This window comes from Manacus vitellinus, unplaced genomic scaffold (assembly GCF_001715985.3).
Source record: "Manacus vitellinus isolate BGI_N305 unplaced genomic scaffold, ASM171598v3 scaffold_17_pilon, whole genome shotgun sequence".
Classification (NCBI taxonomy): Eukaryota; Metazoa; Chordata; class Aves; order Passeriformes; family Pipridae; genus Manacus; species Manacus vitellinus.
Window position 1 is genome coordinate 6,250,902 of NW_021939256.1, and position 20,758 is coordinate 6,271,659.

General features: G+C 39.9%; 1 protein-coding gene across 1 annotated transcript; it reads right to left on the minus strand.

The window, feature by feature from the left end:
- Window positions 1-384: 384 nt before the first annotated feature.
- On the minus strand, window positions 385-7,286 carry NDUFS6 (NADH:ubiquinone oxidoreductase subunit S6). Its single transcript, XM_018070005.2, is given in 5 exon segments — window positions 385-531; window positions 2,348-2,470; window positions 6,033-6,086; window positions 7,136-7,246; window positions 7,248-7,286. Coding segments are annotated over 5 exon segments (393 nt in total). The 3' UTR covers window positions 385-465.
- Between the last annotated feature and the right edge of the window lie 13,472 nt (window positions 7,287-20,758).

Sequence of the window (20,758 nt, forward strand, 5' to 3'; positions counted from 1 at the left end):
CCCTTGGTTATATTTTCTCTCCCCTGTCCACTTGTGGAGGGAAGTGATAGAGAAGCTTCGGTGGGTGCCCGGCATCCAGCCAGGGTCAACCCACTAGAGTTCACACAATGCCAAAAGACAAACACCTAGGATAATTAATCACCTAGTAAACAGTTACATCCAATTCACTATTGCAAAAAATACATATCTACCCAGTACAAACCAAACCTATGCTGCAGCCAAACACCACTTCCAAGCCTGCGAGAAGTCTGTCAAACACAAAGACCAAATTAAGTACAAAGCAGATACTGTAATACCATTCAGCTCTGGAATACTTGACGAGCCTGGGTTTTAAAAAGGTACAGACTGGACTTTCCATAGTTAAGATAAACACAAATGCTAATCTTGGCTTTCTAAATATATTGTTTATTTATAGTTGAACGTTAACATCTGAACAGAAATCGGCAATCATGCAGGGATGATCTTTCAGTGATGTTTCTGTTTAAACTGAAGTCCACAGTAGCCACATGTTCCAGTCTTTGTATCTTTGTCCTGCAAAAATATAAAAATGAAACAGCTGCTATTTTCACTTTATAAAACTTTTAGAAATTACAATTTTTGTCTTATTTATTTGTGCTATCTTAAAACTGATCAGTATAGCTGAAGTACTGAGTTTAATCTTATTTGAAATACTGGAAGAAAAAATGATGGTATGAGGTTCATGCTTTATTTCTATATCCTATGCAGCTCTTCTTCTGCCACACTTTCAACTACCAGGCCTAATTTCGACAATATAATTTCAAAGTCAAGCCAAATGACATCTCTTCAGCAATAAAGGATCCTCTTTCCAAACTGGACACCTTAAGCTAGTTCAGTTATATCTGTTTCAATGTTCTGAAAAGATCACTTCATAATTATTTTAATACAGAATAGGATTTGGCATTTCCAAGACAGGAATTTTGGTAAGTAACAGAGTTATTGTTCACTACAGGAAGGAGGAAAATTTCAGTAGAAATCCATGAGAAATGCTGAAAGAAAATATTTTAGAGAAAAGGAGTAGTTACTGCTGAATAAAATTTTATTATTTTCTCCAAAAGATACAATACAAGACAGTTAAATACTAAGGAATCTTCTGTTATTTAGCAACACAACTACTTGCAGTCAATTACAAGATTCATTATTATTAGTTATTACAAGATTCAAAGCCAATAATCCAAACTACCCTCCACTCCCAAAAGCCTAGATTTCAGTTGTCAGGAGTAGGGGAAACAAGCTGATCTAAAACCATTCTCTCTGTTTGCAGACTTTAGCTTTCAAGATCTAAATCAGACATCTTGTAATTTGATTATTAACACAAAAAAGACCTCAAAATTCACAACAAACTAAAGCATTCTTCAAGAAGAGTGTGGTACAGGTCAAACAAATCAACATAAATGCAACTCAACATTAGTGTGCTACACAAGTTAAGGCAGGAGAACATTTCACAAGTTAAGGCTGAAGTTTCCTAAGTGTTACGAATCAGAACCTCCCGGTATTTGACTTTGAATAATGTCAAATGAATCATTACAAAGTTCTTTTTTCAAAATAAAAGTGCTTGTGGTTATAGTTAGGAGTCACAACACTAAAGGACACCAGCTCTCCCCTATCGCTCTTTTGGGCAATAAGAAAATGTCAAAGCAAGCAGAGATTTTAAGACTTTTGCAATCATGGTCTGCTTGAGAACAGTACTTAAGAAAGAGGTCATAATTGCTGATTCCACTAAGGTCATATAACAGTAGCCTCAGTATTTTTACTCTCTAGAACAAGAATACACTGGAAATAATCACAACAGTCAATAGGAGGACAATACAACAATTATTTTTCATTGACTCTCTGTCTATGATTGAAACATTCAACCTTCAAAACTACCAAGATTCCTAAAGGCTGAAAGAGGGGTTTATTTGGTTGGTTTTCTCTTTTTTTCCCTTAAACTCTCAAAATTCAAAATAAACTGCATATTCCTAAGAATACTGCAAATGCATTGTCAGTCTACATGGTGGCATTTAAATAATTAGAGTCTCAAAACACAGCGAGAATATTATTTCCTTGGTCTCAAGGCACTGCTTGTTCTTACTACTTCACTTAATTTCTTTTTTTAAAAAATATTGTCCTATTAATCAAAATTTCAAAAAGAAATTTCTGTGACTTCAAATAAGAGCCTTCTAATTCTTCCTATTTTATATTAGGCAACAAATAATATGAGCACTTCAAGGGGTTACTCCTTTTACTTGGTTAAATTTTTACTTGGTTAAACTAACATGACAAAAAGTAGATAATCTTACAAACAATTTACAAGCAAAATATGCTATAGGCAGAATAATGATATTACCAAGTTGATGTATACTTTAGGATGTCCCAAAGCTCCACCACCACCATCACATGATATCACTCTGCTTTCAACTTCACTCACAGGCTGCTCTGCTATCAAATCAATTGCAAAATTCTTGTTCACCTGTAAGAAAAAGAGGGAAACTTTTGGTTACCTTCCCCAGTCAAACAGAAAGCAATTGCTATTTGCTGCCTCCCAAGCAGTTCCACTACAGCCACTGTGAGAAGTCACTGCACAGGCTTTCTTCCATCTTCTCCACCAACTCTGTGCCATAAGCCAGATCAACAAACTACACGCTAAACTCTAAAAAAGTAATCCCCTTCCCCTGATAAGACAGGCCACATCAGTGCTTGGGTTTACGTGACCCAAGCAGATTCAGCAGAGAGGTGAGCAGGAACAAGCAGACAAGAACAGAAGATATTTAACCAACAATGCCTCTGTATTCTGCTTTAGTGACTACATGATAGAACTGCAAAATCACTGCTGATAAACTCAAAAATAATAGTGAGACAAGTAAGGTCAGGCATGAGATAAAACAATTGCCGGTAATATAGAGTCTCTAACCACACACTTTATTTTATCGCACACAAGAATCTCACAAAAACATGAATGGGGTGTATAAAAACAAGTCAGAAAGACAAATTGTTCATCATTAGAAAAAAGAAAAGTCTCTAAATGTCACTACGCCGCTCTGTAAATCCATTATATTCACTTCCTGAATAGGCACATCACTGACAAGTAGGGCTTTTTCCTAGACCACACCTGCATGGCCTGGCAAACATATCCATCTCTGGACAGGCTGGCAACTTTTGCCTCAGCAGGAACTACAGCACTCCAATAGACTCCAAAGAAGCACTGAGCAGACAACTACTACCACAGCTCAGGTAAAAATACTCCAGGAGGGACCAGCTTTTTCAAAGGTGATGTTATACACACATGAATATCAAATAATATGTACACCCAAAGAAGGCACTATCCACTGCTCTGTGTATAAGGCTCATAAACATGCTGGTATTTGAATGAGGATGAAATTCTTGGGAAACAGGTAGCTACACATCCATTACATGAATTCTTAAGAACTAAAACAGTATTCTTATATAGTATCTTTCACCAAGTCTCCAATGAAGTCTCCCCAAAATCTGCATTTTTGGTACAGAAATGGAAAAGTCACTTTTGCCAACAAAAAATTTGTCTTTACCAAAAGATGATAGCTTAAAAAAGTTAACAAAAAATTAAGTTTTGGTATTGAAACAATTTGCAACATCAAGAACTCCACTGCCTGGGGCTTGTGTCATCAAGTCATATGTAACTTCTCCCAAACAGCAAGGGCTTTTACTGCTGTTTTTAATAACGCTCAAAAATGTGCATCTTTGATTTCGTGCTAAAGAAGGAGGGAGATAGCACCATGATACCCCTTTGCTTCAAGCTCAGAAGCAAGAACTCCACTCTTGCCAACATTTTTTAACCACAAAGGTATTTGTGAGGAGAGGGGAAAGCAAGAACTTCTAAACCACTCTATAGCTGCTTTGTTTGTGGTTCAGCCTACTAAACAAGAGACAGTCCAGGAATTCACAGGGAAAACACACCACAAGAAAAAAGAAGTGGTTTCAGTTACATCAAGTCCCTTCAACTAAAGCACAGTAGTACTTAGCAGGAAGGAGATGTTTCCCTCAGCGCATCCAGATTATGCCCAATGCATAATTCAGTGGGCAGTTTTTTTCCTGGCCACAGTGTCAGTTTGACAATTCCATTGCTGTTTCTTTCCACCTACTTGCCTGTGCTAGAACACAATCTAGGAGACCAAAGAGGTAAAACCAAACTTGGTTTTGACTCAAGTCCAAAGACCTAGAGGGAAAGCAGGAGAGAGTATTTAAAACAGACCAACACTGAGGTCAGTTCTCCTCACATCTTCAGCTGCTGCACTAGCCCAACAGAAAGGGTAGAGCCAAAGTAAGGAGGCAGTGTTGAATTGGGTCCTGTGCTACCTTAGGGGTTATAGAAGGGCAGTCCTAGTTGAACTGCAGCAGGTGCAGTTTAGCAGTTGCCATGCTCGGTTTTGTCAAAGCTACTTGCTTTAGGCCCTTGCCAGAAAGCACTAATCCCCCAGTTCTGCACATCCAGCACAGAGAGCAATGATGTCAGCTAAAACACGTGGGTTTCCTAAACAATTAGGCTGGCAGAACTGAGGGGACAATAACCACATATGGTAGGCTGTGCCCCTGGGCCTGGCCACCTGAAGCACCACAGCACGGGCACAGACCCCCCCCCACTGGGGGTGCCCAGTGGCCGTGTCCCCAGACGAGAAAGCTGCCTTGGCTTTCTGGGCCCAGTGGCTGGTCTGGGCTGATCACAAGCCAGACTCAAACACCTGGCCCATACTGAAGGCAAAGAGAGGAAGTGATGAGAAGGAACAGTCACCAGCATCACAGGTGAGCTATTGCTTCAGAAACAAGACAACGTTCAGACTACAGACACGGATGTCAAACCCTAATACCAGCAGCTGAAACACACTGTGGGACAATGGCAAAGCCCCTACAGAGAGATCCCATTAATAAGCAAAGATAAGGATCATTTTAGTATTTAAGGTGTAAATTTTGTCCCAATTTCACAATTAAAACTTAGCACTAAACCTTGCTCAGCAGATTTAAAGCTTGACTTTTGCTGGAGAAGCAAGAACTGAATTGAACTGAAAACCCTAGGTGTTCCACACCACATGGAGTCTGAAATCACCTGATGGCCAGGCACATTAGAGGGACCCTGCCCTGTGGAGAATTAGGCTTAAGGAGCATTTCCTACAAAGTTACAGAAGTAGCACAGAAACAGGCAGTACACTTGCAAGAGACCTACCTCCTTTGCCAACTACCCTTCCAGAAGTAAGCTAATTCAGCATTTTGACATTTTCATTTAATTATTTCACATGTAGAATCCCCATTTTTGTCACACAGCATGAGTTAAATTGTATCCACAATACAATGAGGTGAACTGATTATGAAAACTTGGAAATCAGTATAATTAGTTCAGGTGGATTTAAGAAGAAAATAATTACCTGCGACTACATTAAAACTCTACCACACCTGATATTTAATGCCTCCACTACACATAAACATTTACAGCATTAACACTACAGCACTAATCAAAGGCTCAGAAATTGAGAAATACAATTTAGATGAAACAATCTCTATTTCTCTCCCAAAGGCCAGCAGATCCCTGATGGAGCTGTACTGCTTGATCATTTGAGAAAACTCAGTGCTAAAAGACTTATCAATGACATTAAAAACATACCAAAAGTTTTTTTAAACAAAAACGGTTCTGAGTTTAAGATGCTCAAATGCCTACAACTTCAACAACCTAAATGCAAGCACTTAACAAGTGTAGAGCAAGTCTTGAGTTTTTCAAGTTTGTCAAAAGTAGGAAGGTAGACAGAACACATTATAAGCTGTCTTAAAAAGAATTTTCATTGTAGTGAAAAAAAAACAAACACTGAAACTCAAAATCCAAACCAGTTTGTTTCATTTTGGCTGGGGTTTTTGGGTTTGGTTGGTTTCTTGGTTGTTGGTTATTTTGGCAATTTTTTGGTTTTTGGGTTTTTTCAATGACAATCAGGTTGAGGATATCACTATCAGGTACAAAGAAAAAAACCCCTCAAACTACCCCCTCCTCTGTAAGAAAAAGAAGAATGAGTTACCTCCTTTTGTCGTCCAACAAATCTAACTCTTCTATAATCCTTCTCATCGTATACCTAGAACATAAAATAAACTTGATCTTATTTAAATAGCAACTACTTATAAACAAAGAACACAAAGGCTTACAGAATAAACAGTATGAACTGCTTCCCTGATTTCAAGTATTATCATCATCTTACAAGTATGTACTACATAGGAAAAGTAGTTTTCATTTCTGTCACACAAGAAAATAAATTCCACGTTATAAAGCAGAAAAGAAAAGGAAACTGCTGGTATGGGGGTGTGACATGAAAGCCAGTAAACAGAAGCCTTAGTTCTGATCATAAAGTTGAACACAGATTTATTACTCACAATTCCTTTCCTTGATCTCCCACTGTCATCTAGAAAGCAAACCAAACTAGGAAATTCAAGTTGTGTATTTATTTATGTTCCGTTAACTAACCACAGAGAGAGCCTTCGCACGTTATATCCACCAGTCGTGCCCCTCTCGCATTTCCACAGGGCACCACACGAGCATCCCTCTCTCGCACGCTCAGTTTCTCCATTAGAGAAGAGAGAAAATGGAGCTACAAAGCACTGACACAAGCGTACCTCCCACCTGTCTGCTCCTCGGCTGGGTCAAATGCCGGGTTCAGACCGGAACGCCCGGTAATTGCCAATGACCCTGTAACTAATTAACAGGGTAGGGTTCTTTTATTTCTGAAACCTGCGTACGTATCATCCAAGAACACTAATTTCCACAGCGCCTACTAAACGGAGAATCACAGAATCGCACAGAATCAATCACAGGTCGGAAAGGACTTCTGAGGCCATCGAGTACAACCACTGACTCAACTCCACCGCGTCAACCAGACCGTGGCACCAAGTCCAGGCTTTCCTTAAACATCGCCAGGGACAGTGACTCCACCATCTCCCTGGGCAGCTCATTTCGATGTCTAATCACCCTTTCTCTGAAGGAATTCCTCCTAATGTCCAACCTAAGCCGCCCCTTTACATCACAGCATGCCAGCGCGCTGCTCGCAGCCCCGGCACTATTTCCCCGCGGCGCGCCCGCCGCCCTCCCCGGGCAGGGGAGGGGTAGCAGCACCGGGCCCGGCGCGCTCACCTGCCCTGTGTGCGTCACCAGCTCGCCGGTCTCAGAGACCCGCACGCCATAAGGCCGAAAGGTGGCGGCGGTGGCGGCCGCCCCGGGCCTGGACAGCAGCGGGCGGCCCCGCCGGCATCAGCAGCGGAAGGGTCGCGGCGGGCGCCGCCATCTTTCGCGCCAGCCACGTGATCCCGGGCGGGCGTGGGCGCGCCTCTGGCCCCGCCCTTCCCGGACCCTGCGCGCGCTTCCGGCCTGCGGGGGGCACTCGTGGCGGCGGTGAGTGCGGGGGGAGCGGCGCGGTGGGAGAGGGTATGGCGGGGGGTCTCCTCACCGTCGCACTGTCCCCGCAGGGCACGGACATTGTGTCCCTCCTGGCTCGGGCCGCCTCCGCGGGCCCGCTGCGCTCGCTGTGCCGCTCGCCCTTCTGCTCGCTGGCCCCTGTGGGGGCGGGCGGCGCGGCAGCGGGGCCCAGACGCCGTGCTGGGGCCCCGCGGGCTGCTTGGCCGTGCCCCCGCCGCCCGGGCCGCCGCTGCCGGCGCTGGTGGCGGGGCTGAAGACGAAGACGGTGCTGAAGAGGCGCTGCAAGGATTGCTTCATCGTGCGGCGGCGTGGGCGGCTCTACGTGTACTGCAAGACCAACCCCCGGCACAAGCAGCGCAAGGGGTAGAACCGGGCCCGGAGCCGTCCCGGCGGGCACGGAACCAGCCCGGCGTTCGCCGACCGGGCCTGGAGCCCCCCCGCTGTCCCTGCCCCCGGACCGCGGGCTGTCACCCGGCTACGCCCTGGCTTCAGAGCCGACTGCCGGAGACACGGACCGCAAAACGGTGCGCGGGACAATGTTTCATCCTAACCCAGATGTAGAGTGAGTTAGATCCTGGACGGTCCTTGCCTTAACTTCAGACCGTGGATACTGGGAACTGAAATGGGAAGCCACAACTCTCAGGACCTCTCGTCATCTTAGTCGTGAAGCCTTACTTAAAATCGCCTCGCTGTTAAATTAGTAAGGATGAAGCTGAATCATTGGAATCTGAGATGCATTTCTGTTTAATTAAAGCAAAATGAAAATAAACTTAATTCTTACAGTATACAATGTTTTCTTAAAAAAAAAAATGAGATGTTGAAAACTGTGATAACAGAACCAATAGTTTCAAACTCAGGTGGGCTCTTAAGTAGCAGATGATATGAAATATGTCACATTGCAAGATAATATTCTAGCTTTTGCCTTGGTTCATAGGTGAGGTAGAAATTTCTTTTAACTGTTGAGTTACAGCAGACATAATCCTGTGTAGCTTCAGTAATGCCAATGTAAATAACCCTTGCTGCTTATCACTGGGTTTTGAAGGGAGATGGTATTTTAGTCAGTATACAGTAATAAACACTTTTTAAAGTTTTATTGTCTTAAGTAATTTAATGATATATTGACCATTCACTGTGTATTCAGAAGTGTTTACAGCCTCCCTCAAACAAGTCCCCTGATGGTTTCTACAGTACCTGCTATTCTACAGTTTCCCAAACCGTAACGCAAATGAAAAGGCAGTGCCTAGGAATCACTGCCTTTTAGGTGGGTATTGTAAACCATTTGGTGCAGGTCTCTACAGCAAAGAAGGTAAAAATAGCAATTTCAGATTCCACCTAATTTACTTTAAGCTTCTGCAAAGCTTTAGGCTCACTTGCAATGAATCAGTGAGTGAGGCTTTAGAATTATTCTTTTTTTCTTGTGTCCCTTGAAACAACTCTCTCGTAATAGAGGTTGGAGAGAGCAATAATGCCTCAGAGGTCACATAAGCAAGCGTAATGTTGAATGCAAACTGACAGATTGGTACCCGTGAATTAATTAGCCAAAATTGCTGCAATCCCCGAAGGTGTTCCTTGTGCTTCAGAATATGGCTATGCTTGAGGCAGGAATGTTCAATCTTCCTGTGAACTGCAAGTTGTTAGCAAAAGGTACCAAAGTAAACTTCAGTACAACTATCAAGTTACTGCTACAAGTTTGCCAGAGTACTGTGAGAGAGCATCCTAGATTTAGAAGAGGTGAAATGGGTTGAACGTTGTTTTTGAAGTTGCTGTAACGTTGGATAGTATTGAGGACCTTTTCTGCCCAGTTATAATTCCATACAATCGGATATGTCTATCTCGTATTGGCCTCATTATCCACCAGCGTGCCTGTAACAAATGTGGATAGAGCCTTCCCAAATCTTTGTTCGCGAAGCCCAGCCATGATAATTCCATAACTTTACAATTGCAGTAACTTTTATAATTACATCTTTTTTTACTAGGTGCTTCGTAGACAAGGAGAAGCTAAGCCTGGAAAGCTGTGGCTAAGTGTCCCAGAGGCAATAGTTATTGACTGGTTTTCCATATGTTGAGCGGCTTGTCTTTTCACTTATCTGTCTGATCACCGGAAATGTGGGTTTGGTGAAAGAGGAGCAGGTTAATTAACATACACATCCATCTTTGTGGGACATCAAACAAGTTCATGGCAATGAAGGGAGGGAGAAATGGCTAGCTCCATCTAACTAGAGAGAGACAGACTGATTCAAAATGTAAAAGCCTCCTCAAAACGAAAGAAACTTGAAGTAGCAGAAAACTTGCTGTACTGCAAAAGGTTTTATTGAAATTCAGACAGTCATGAAAAAGAATTGCTTTCTGAATACCTATTGCTTGTGCATGAAAATAAAATATAAGCAGAGAAATTTAATGGAAAAATCTTACACCTTTAACATGCTTTTTCAGTTAAGCAGTCTTAGCAACTAGAGATTTTAAAAGCTCTGATTCTCAGTGTTAATGCTACACATTTCTAAGTGTGTGCTGTGTGTTTTGTTCCAGCAGAAGAAAAGGCCTATGTGCTGTGAACCCTTGTGATACCTTGTCAATTTAGATATTAATACACCTTTAAGGTCCCCAAATCTTCATTCGCAAAGCCTAGCCATGACACCTTTAAGGTAAACAGTCTGTGTATGTCCAGAAAACCCGGACCTATCCACTGTTCTGGAGGATGGTAAGAACTGTGCAAGGACTGAGCTGTGGATTGGCCATCAGATGAAGTGAAGGTCTGCAAGTTGGTTGGTTTTTTTAGGAAAGATAATTGGCAGCTGGTTTTACTGCCTCCCAAAAAGTTCATCCAGCCCCTTGATGCTGTCAGAAAAAGGTAGCTCACTGGTACAAGACAAATTTTGCTGGTGGGCCACTGGGGGGGTGGTCAAACCAGGGCTCCATTTGCCAAGAGCAGCATCAGATGGTGAAGAGAGACCTGCATGTACAACTTACAAGGAGCAGCAGTTGTTCTCTGACCAGACTTTCTGAATTCAGGAGTATGTGGGAATCTGGGACAGATTCACGCAGTCAAACGTGGTCTATACTCAGAAAAAGGGAGTGAAATTTAGGGGTAGGGTTACTGTACAGCATAGGGAGGCACAAATTACTATGTTTTCATCTCATTTAGCCTAAGACAAGCTTTTATATAGTGCTGGCTCAGCAGCCTATTTCAACAACTTAGAATGAGAAAAATTTGTTTCCTAATTAAAGCCTTTGACTGTAGCACTACTGGTCTGAAACTTGAGATGTGAAGTAATTTGAATTCAGGTGTTTATTATAGCTGTAAAAAATTCATGTGTTGTCATCTGGATGGTCAGTTTGTGATACTTGGGGTGGAGCGTTCAAAAGAATGGAGCGTTCACGGCCATCACTGGAACAGCATATTTGCTCTGTAATCTTGAAAAAGTAATTTTGCCTTTGTCTCAGTTTTTCCAAATGTTAGATGGGAGTACTGAATCTCACACTTCTAAGTACCATTTTTTAGTTGATGTGTACAGACTGTTACAGAGGTGTTAAAAAAAATAATCAGATTCTATAGCTTTCTGTCATTTAAATAACATGAGGAGGGTGACTAGAGCTGGTGGTGATATGTGTTTATTTTAGGTTTGTTTACAGCAACTGCAAAATGAGTAGTTGAAATAATGTCAGCCAGTAGCCTAGTTGTTGATATCTAAGTGTTCACAGCCTTCATTACAGACCACCTGAATGCTGTGCTATTTAAACAGCTGTTTGCAAAGAGTGGGGTACACAACAACTACTTAAGCTACACAGGCCAAAACTTTAGTCCTGGAATGCTAAAAATACCAATCTATATTAGTTCCACAGTTGCATGCATTTTCTTTTTTATTTCTCCACCATGAAGATGAAAGGGAGGGGAATGATAAGGAGAGTGCAGCTAGAACGTGAAACGGTTTAAGGGGGGAAATAGGACCCAATAACACAGGAAGACAAATCCATACACTGAAAACTGAAATAAGACTCAGGCTCCAATTACATTTTCAGCTTTTGGCTTCCTGCTGGTTTTGTGTCTAGGTTGCCCCTTCTAGAAATTCTTCATTCTTCTTTAAATCCCCACAGTGGAGCGGGAACGTGACAACTGATGTCTCCTGTGGCTGTCTCCATTGTACAATTATGAAAATCATTTGCAGCTGTGAGTGACTGAACTTGCTTAACTCCTCAGAACTCTTCTAGGGAATGAGACTGTCAGATTCCTGATGCGCAACAGGTAGAGATGTGTTTAGGTCAACTGGAGGATAAATCTTAGAGCTCATGTATATTAATGACTGTCAGACTTTGTCTGTGGTCGTGTGTATGGGAATTACAGTATTGGTTGCTGAATTCAGGACCATAGCTCTTCAATAATGACAGGTGAGGGAGAAGTCTTTAGGAACTGTAGTATTGGGAAGCTGTACCTGCTCCGATCAAGGCAGTACACCCTGAGGTTAGCTGCCTGGCAGCTGACTGTTCCAGAATCTCGAATTTTTAGCAATTGCTAATGCTTTTTCCAAGTATTAGCAATTGGAAACTTTATATGTAGAGGTGAAGTAAGTGACTTTTCTTTAATATCCATGAGTCTATGACTACGCAAAGGAAAACTAAAAGTTGCAAGTATTGTTTTGCTAGAAAAATTAAAATAAAAATAAAAATACTCTTAAACAAGGAAAAAGAAAGCCAGAAGCAGAGATGCTTTCTCCTCTTTGTTTAACAGTGCAAATAGACACCACATGCTGTTGCAGGCACTGTTCAGAGTATCTTCTTTGCAACGCCAAGGTCTTTCTGTGGTTTCAGTGAGCTCCATGCACCTGACACTACAGAGGTTTTGTTACCAAATCTGGTTTACATTTATCTGCAGCATCACCATATTCTAAAGTTCTGAATCAACAAGGGTGGACATACCCTGATACACACTGCTGAAAACTATCAAATTACTTTTAAAATGTAAGTTAAGGACACAGTAATCCCATTCAGTTTAATAAAGCTGATTATAAATTTAAATACTTGCATTCCTTCTATTGCAAGTCATCAGATTATTGACCTGGAGTTTGAAATCTGTACCAATAGCTGAAATCAGCTGGGAGCATGAACATGTTAGTCCCAGAGGCTGAGAAGAAGCTGGATTTTTTCCAACTAGCTGGGACAGTTTAACTCACCAGACCTATGAGGGGTCATGCCCTCACCTGTCCAGTCTCCTCTGTTCTCCGGGACCAAATTTGTCTTCCTGTAGAAATAGCTGAACTGCCCATGAAGCTGTTATTGAACTGTCATACTTTACAGCCCAGTTTATTTAGGTAAGTGGTGTTGTTTTACTTCTATACCTCTGGGAGATAAACTGCAGCAGTTTCGTTATTGCTCCGTATCCCACTTGTAGTGGAGGTAGCAATCTTTATAAGAGCTTCATCACAGTGAAGACATCGAACCTGATCTAAAAATGATGAAAGTCGGTACAGAGAGAATATTGGCACCCAAGATGAAGCTGTCATTTGCTGGAGTTATCCACCTGCCTCCAGAAATGAAAAATTCACCATTTCATCTAGAAGTTTGTGCATCAGACTTTGAAATCTGTTGTCTGTAAATGTGAATACAGTTTTGAAAATGAGCGGTATTTCTCAAGAAGCCACCTGTCCTTATGTGCCACATTGTGCAAAAAAGGAATAAAAACTGAAATTTGTGAAGTCATTTGATCTAAAAATAGATTGATTCCATTTAGTGGTTGAAAGTAAGCTAAGGAACAGGCAGGGAGTAATGTAAGCCTCTCTGTTGTATATGATTGAAGCTTGGTAATAAACAGTGCCTAGATGAGGAAAAGACTGGGAGTTAGCAGTCTCAGATTCTTTAGTTTATAAAGAGACTCATGACTATGAAGGAAATAACCTAGGAGGCTACTATTTATAAAAGCTGAGATATCTAAAATAGATTCCTTTCACAGGAACTTCAGGCTTTAGGTAAGAACTATTGCATGTAGATTGTGCGCCAAGTACTTTAGTTTTGCTTTGACTGTTCATCTAGCTATTAAATAAATAGCAAGTAGGTTTTATGTTGTCTGGTCATTCATTCTGATCACCAATTACTTAGTAGCAAAAAAGGAACTTATATGATGTATTTAAGTGAATGACAATACAGTGAATATTAAATGGTAACATGAGGCTTGATCTGTAGGCTCAAGAATTTTACTCTACCAGAGGTAATGACATGAATCCTAAAACAGGGCTGCAGCCAGAGACCATGTAGTGGATAGATGAGCAGCCTTGCAACTACAGTTGTGTTTCAAAATAGTGTCACTTCACTGTTGAAAAGGTGACTTTGTTTTCTTTAATTTGCAGTTACTGAATTTTGTTGAGCCTTTCTTTGTTAAAGTCCTGTATTTTTCCCTTCAGAAGGTAGACTCACTAAATTTGAGTCACCCTTTTAGTCTTTCGTTAAGCTAATCAGATTAATCACCTTATTTTTTTCAGTATGTTTTTTTCTAGCCTTTGGATATTTCTGTTTTCTGTACCTTCCTGCCATTTCTTTTTAAAAATATGGACACAGAAACTATAGGTAGAATCAACCTTAGTGATGCTGAACACTGAGGTTAAAATGCTCCCAAATTTTGTACTCACTAATCTTCTGCTTCCTTCATTTGAAGATCAAATTACTGCTATGGCTTTCCGTAAAAAGTTTATTTACTGTCAGTTTCTTATGTCCATTAAAGGCTTTACATTGCTTAACACTTCATAGCCCTCTCTTCTGCAGGTGTAGCTGCAATGTCTGATTGCTAGATGTATGACTTTGCATTTAAATGTAACAAAACGAACCTGGTTTTGGTATGTTCAGTGTGTTGAGCAGCATAAAATTTTCCTCATTACTTCATTATCATTATTACTACTTTGCTGACTTTTATTACCTTGAATTTATCAGTGTTTGATCTATATCACTCCTGAGTCGCTAATAAAAAAAGCAAGGTTATGTATCACTTGCCCTAATTCCCCTGAAACCACAGTGAAAGACATTCAAATTTCATGGTGGTTCCCATTTGCAGTTATATTTTGACATGTCACTCAAGTTGTTGTGAATTGATATACATATATTAGGATGGCTTTTTTGGAGTTTTAAAACATAAGGCATCTCATGAGTCAGTTTGAATCATTCTGGTTTTGCTCCTGCATCTTGTTCACTTGATCGTCTGCCCTGCATCCATGACAATTTCCAGGATCCTTTCTTCAGACAAAACCCAGATTTAGAAACAGTTGTGTCTAGACTAGTGTAGCTAGTCGTAGTCTCATATACAGCCCATCCCAGGTTGCTAGTACTGCTCCAGCTGGCCTTGATATCTCATATTACTTCATTCCATGGCTGCCTGCACACAGCATACATCCTCAGCATTATCCAACAAAAGCATAAACATGGAAAGCTGAAAATTACCCATCTTGTTTTCTTGGGCACCTAGAAAATAATGCTGTTTTTTAAGGAACTTAAGATTTATAATGTGTGATGTTCAAAGAGCAATCAGGAGGAAACATAGACAAGGAAAGGCAGAAATATTTTTATGGAAGATCCTTTTTGGTGAGTTTTGGGGGCATTCCTTGATATTGCTTGAAAAAGTAAAGAGTGAAACTAAGTGTATCTCACATTAAGGCTCACAGGGAGAGGTGACGTAGTTAGGTGCTAAGTATGAGTTAGACAATGTCTGTGTGTGCCATGAGCAACAGGGCAGAGAGCTATGGTGGCAGGGCTGTTGATAGGGGCGAAGGTGGAGGTCATTGGTGTTAAGGCCTGTGAAACCTTCAGTATGTAGTCTCCTTTAGCATGTTATATTGTCTCCAGGCATGTAAAGGTGCTGCCCCTGAGGAGTATGGTCACAGTCAGCTCTAGGACACTTTGTCCGCAGAACGGTGACCAATGGAAAAAGTCATGAAGGCAATGTATATACACGAACTCAAACTCCCTGCTATTCTGGCAACTATTTAATATTATTTAAATAAATACATTAAGTTCTGCATTGAAAATTAAGTGTCTTTTGCTAACAGCACTCTTCAGCCAGTCAACTTCCCTCCTCTTCCTAATCTTCTTCTCACTCCAGGTCTACATTTTTTCGTGACTTGTTTATACTTATGCCAACATTATCTTTTCCCATGAACAGCGCTTCTGTTCATGGGAATTTACCCACTTGATGTTTGTTTCTAGGTAGCTACTATGTCCTTTCTCAATCTTTGTTTTCCTAAGCTAAACAAGCGCTTTTAGGCTTCTTCATGAAGCAGACTTTCTGCTCCTCTTATCATCCTAATAACCCTTTTGTGTAACTTTTGAATTTGTGAGATAAGGTTTGTAAGGAGAGGTAATATATTTTATGAGATCACTCAGTAGGAAAGCTTTTGAGTATACAAGTCATTCTCACATATGCCCAAAGTTTACCAGCTTTTTTTCCAACTGTCTCAATTGTCTAATAAAAGATATTACTTCTGCCTACAAGCATTCCCTCTCATACATTCGTAGACGTTGTTGGCTATGCCATACACCTTTTGAGTGAATCTTTCCTGAAATATTTTACATAACTCTGTCCTCCCAAAATATTTTTGGGTTTGCTGGTCTGACAGATGGATATCTACCTCATGTTTCTTGGAAATTTGCCTCACTCTACGTATTTTTAGATTGCCTTTGAACAACTCATTTGGCCATCTAAGTGACCTCAAGGAGTAAGATGCCATGTATACATTCTCCTCAGAGCATGCCCTGTCAGAAGTCTCCCCCCAGAAGAGGGAATAAGGTGGGAGCTGGGATGTGTGAAACCAGTCCAGTGATTCATGCCTGTGCAAAACAGCTGATCTAAGGGCTTGGAGAGTTCCTCAAGGACACGCAAGCTGCATTTGTAATACCATTTCGAGTGAAGAGGATTTCCTTTCCAAAAGTCTTATTCTCAGCTCCAAATAATAGATGATCCTGCCAACCTTATACAAAAATTAGATGTCTTATAAAGATGAATGGTATGCTTTGAAGGATATCAAGTGTATTCCACTCAAACAGTCTATTTTTGGTGATTTCTTAAGAAATTTTTTGCATGTTTGTATACATGAAGGTTTGACTGGACTCACCAATCTTCCTCTTTTTTTTTAATAAACCAGCATAAAGTAGAATTTATTTACATAATGCAATGATCCATGAAGGTTACCATAACATCAAGGGACCATATTAACCGCTTGAATGGAATTCATTAGAAATTAACTACCACTTAAATTAATTTTCCCACATTCACAAGGCTGTAATGGTGGAAAAAGGAGCCGTCCATCAGCATGTACTGACAGGAGAGCTGTCACTGCTTTTATTTATAGATGAATACATTAACCCATGAAGCAGCCTTTTCAGATGAAATCTTGAGCTTCTGTGCAAATCAGCTGCTTCAGAAGACTTTTAATAAGTATCCCAGCCTCAGTTAAACAGGAACACATAAGAACAGTAGAAAAATTTTTTCATAAGAACAGTAGAAAAATTTACTCCTAAAAAATTCAAACGTCACACTGTATGTTGTGTATTTTTAATGGATAATCTTACTAGTTAGATCTAGTTATAGTGATATTGTATTATCAGTATTGGTAAAACTATACAAACAAAAGATTGTCCATTGGTTCTTCTTCTTTTGTAGTTTACTGCATTGTTTGAATTTTTTTAAACTCTTTTACAAATGAGTATATGTGCAGGTCTTCAAACTGTGGGATGAAAGTGAATGAGACTTTTACCCATCTGTGATCTAGAAATATTTTTGGAAACTTTAGTGTAGTACATTGTGGTAATCATTTGAATAAGCCACAATGGGAAGGAGGTTTGTGGCACCTGTTAGATGACCATAGTTGTCACAAAAGCATTAGAGGTGGGTGTCTTTTATTTATGTAAACCTCATAGCTGAAATGATCTCAGGACAGCCTCCTGTACAGTTTAATCCAAATAATTTTTTCATGTGTAATTGTAGCTCAGAGCTGAAAGCTAGACCTTACCAATTAACATTTTTTATTTTAACAGAGAAAGTTTGATAAGAAAGGAATTGTTACTTTTTAAGAAACGCCCTCCACATATGACCATTATATTAAAATAACTAAATAAAATAGGTTTTACATCATTTTCTGTTGGGTGCTTCGTACGCAATGAACAGTGGTGACATGGCAACATCAAATGAGTCTGTGTGCCAGAAGTGTTTCTCACTGAAATGTTGCAGTCTCACTGCTGTCCAGAAACAGAAAATACAGAATTTATAGTGAAACCCACAGTGTTGTGAACACTTTCTCTTAAGGTCCTCCATGGTTTCCATACTGATGGCAAAGAAAGCTTCGCCACACAGTTTCTCATATGGGGAATTTGGAGAGCAAGTGGTCTTCTCAGGTATTTCTGTGAATTTATTGCTATGTTCAGACACTTGACAGTGTCTGAACATAGCAATAATATATGAGTTTTATTCTGGGTTACCACAAGTCCCTCAAATGGAACTAGAGTCTGTCCTGTTACTCAAGTGATAAAATTGCGTGCTCTTACCTTTTATATTGTACCTTCTGAACAGATTCTTTTCAACAGCTTCTCAGAGGTATAGAGACACTTAATGCTATAAATATAAACTCAGTAAGCGAAAAGAAAATATTTTACAAGCTTAGCCCTCCAATAATATATGTAGTTTTCCATTTAAATAATTACTTAAATATGGCTATATTAAGCTATCAACTATGCTGAATTAAAAACTCAGTGTCAGTACTACCTAAAAAGACTATGATTGCAGGTCAGTCTCAGCCTGATGTCACACATCTTAACAAAAAATCTGTTCATGTTCACTTTTCTCTTTTTTTTTTATAGTTACATTTTAACTAGCTACACTGAAAACTGTAAGTACTTTTACCAATGGCTTGGAATTCCATTTGTTTAGAATATAGGTAAGTGATTCTCAGATGTTCCCATGGCAGCCTAAGGAGAACTGGTAGCTGGGAGCAGACTAGCCACTCTCCTTCAAAAGTAGCAACTGTCACCAGTACAAATCATGATTTATTTATTACTTAATGGATTTAGAGCATTTAAAACCCTTAAAAACACTATTTTGTCTAATTCTTCCACATTTTATGTGGCACTGCTTTTTAGTTTGTCAGATTTGTATACACTAATGTACACACATAATGGATAATGGGAATGAGTCAGACAAACTAGAAAATCATGCCATTTTACTCAGTTCTCATCAGGGACTACAGTTAGTTTGGTTAATTGATACAATATTGACTAAGTAATGACTCTCACTTCTGTCAACATTTTTACATTTGTTAAATTCCCCTGCCTGATTCTGCTTTCCTGCTTTATTTCCTTTTAAAATTTAAACATCTTAAAAAAGGCTCATCTCAATTAATGCATTTCATGATTGAGGAACACTGAAATTAACTTTTAGCCAATTAAATTTTTACGAGTATTTGCTATTGTCGACAGTAGTAAAAACTTCTGTTTCAGCAGCATCAATAATTAATTTAGAAGCACATGCCTGAAATACTTCCCCACATGCAAAGGAGTTGTTATTCTCCCACAGCTTCCCTCACAGTCATCCTGGTGACTCCCTTGGCACTAGTACGCCATTATTTTGTTGGCAGCATTTTGATTTCTGCATGGTTATGATTAACCTGTACAATGTGTTCCTCTTAATGCAAAGCTGTTTTCTTATCCTTCAATTCTACAAACTGGAAAAAGCATATAGCCGGAGGCCACACAGAATAATACCAGTGTCAAGCTTTAAAAAACATATTTGTTTTGTGTCCTCTAAGGACAAATGATAGACATGTAAAAATGTTTTCTCTGTTTCTCTTTCATGGAATACGTACTTTAGAATTAACTTCTGTCACAGAAAACATAATTTGAAGCATCTACTATATATTATTTCTGAGTATTTCTGCTATAAAGAGGGAAATAGTACACTGTGTATGACATGTGTGATTACAAGGTTATAGAAACTCTTTATGTTTCTCTTGTTGTTATGGTTTCCCCTTAAGAAAACTTGTCACTGGAAACAGAAGAGCGTCCTTCCTTCAAAAGAGGCGAGTATATAGTACTATCAAGCAGCACAGTGTAATGAATGTAATTTTTAATTGCTTTATAATACTTCAAATTCCTACACTTCTGAAGCACTCACTGTTCTTCATGCAATCCAGTCACATATCCATTTTGAAATAGGTCAGAAGAGAAAAGATATTTTTATGATACATTCTAAGTGTTCTGATGATTGCACATGCTGTAACTCATTTCTTCATAAATGCATTCCACCTTTAATTTTGGCCTCTTTGAGTTACAATAATCCTAGTGTCCTTTTATTCATAAAGATTGTTCTTTTACGTACTTTTTCTGTCTTACCTATTTGTTAATTCTGTTTCTCTGTGATATCAGGCATACTTCATTTCATGCTTCATTGTCCAGGTTTTAGTTTCTGCTCCAGTGTATTAAATGTTCCCACCCTTTTGCTCCATATTTTATAGTCGACAGTACAGAAGCGTTAAAAGCCTTTCTCAAGCAAAGAGAAAGATGAGTGTTCTTAATGTGGAATTCTCTTCCTTCAGAAACTTGATTGACCCCAAATCTTATGACTCCACAGTCAAGAAAAATAAAACTCATTCAAGGCAAAAAGTATCTCAGTAGCACTTCTCTGAAGTTAAAAGAGAAGAAATTTTCTCTTTTCTCCCTGTTTCCTACCCCTTCCCCTTGAAATAAAGACAAAACCTATACATTAAAATTAAAATGAAAAAAAGAAGTAGAAGGTTAGCTGTATGATTTTTGCTTAAGTCTACATATTTTTAGGCATTTTATGTATCATTGTTTGTGATAAAAAAAAATATGTTACTTCATTACACTGAAGGCTACTTTTTGTTTAAAATCCTCGATTTCCTGGCCCAGTTGTCATTGTGAACCTGACCTTAAAAAATGATATCCAAGATTGAGGAATTCCTGATAAAAGTGGGGCAGGTTGGACAGATCTCTGTGAGAGACAGTGTCAAAAGCCTTGCTGAAGTCAAGGCAGACAATATCCACTCCCCTCATCCCTCCAGATGGGTGTTTCGTTGTAGACGGCAATCATATTGGTCAACATGATTTAGTGAATCCATGCTCACTACTTCTGGTCACCTTGTCATCCATGTGGATAGAGATTGCCTCCAGAATGAGATACTCCATCATCTTTCTAGGGATTGAGGTGAAGCTGACTGGCCAGCAGTTCCTGTGGTCCTCTTTGCTCTTTTTGAAGACTGAGGTCACACTTGGTGTCTTCTAGTCCTCAGGCAGCTCTCCTGATCACCATGACCTCTCAAAGATGATCATGAGTGGCCTTGCTATGGTGTCCACCAGCTCTCT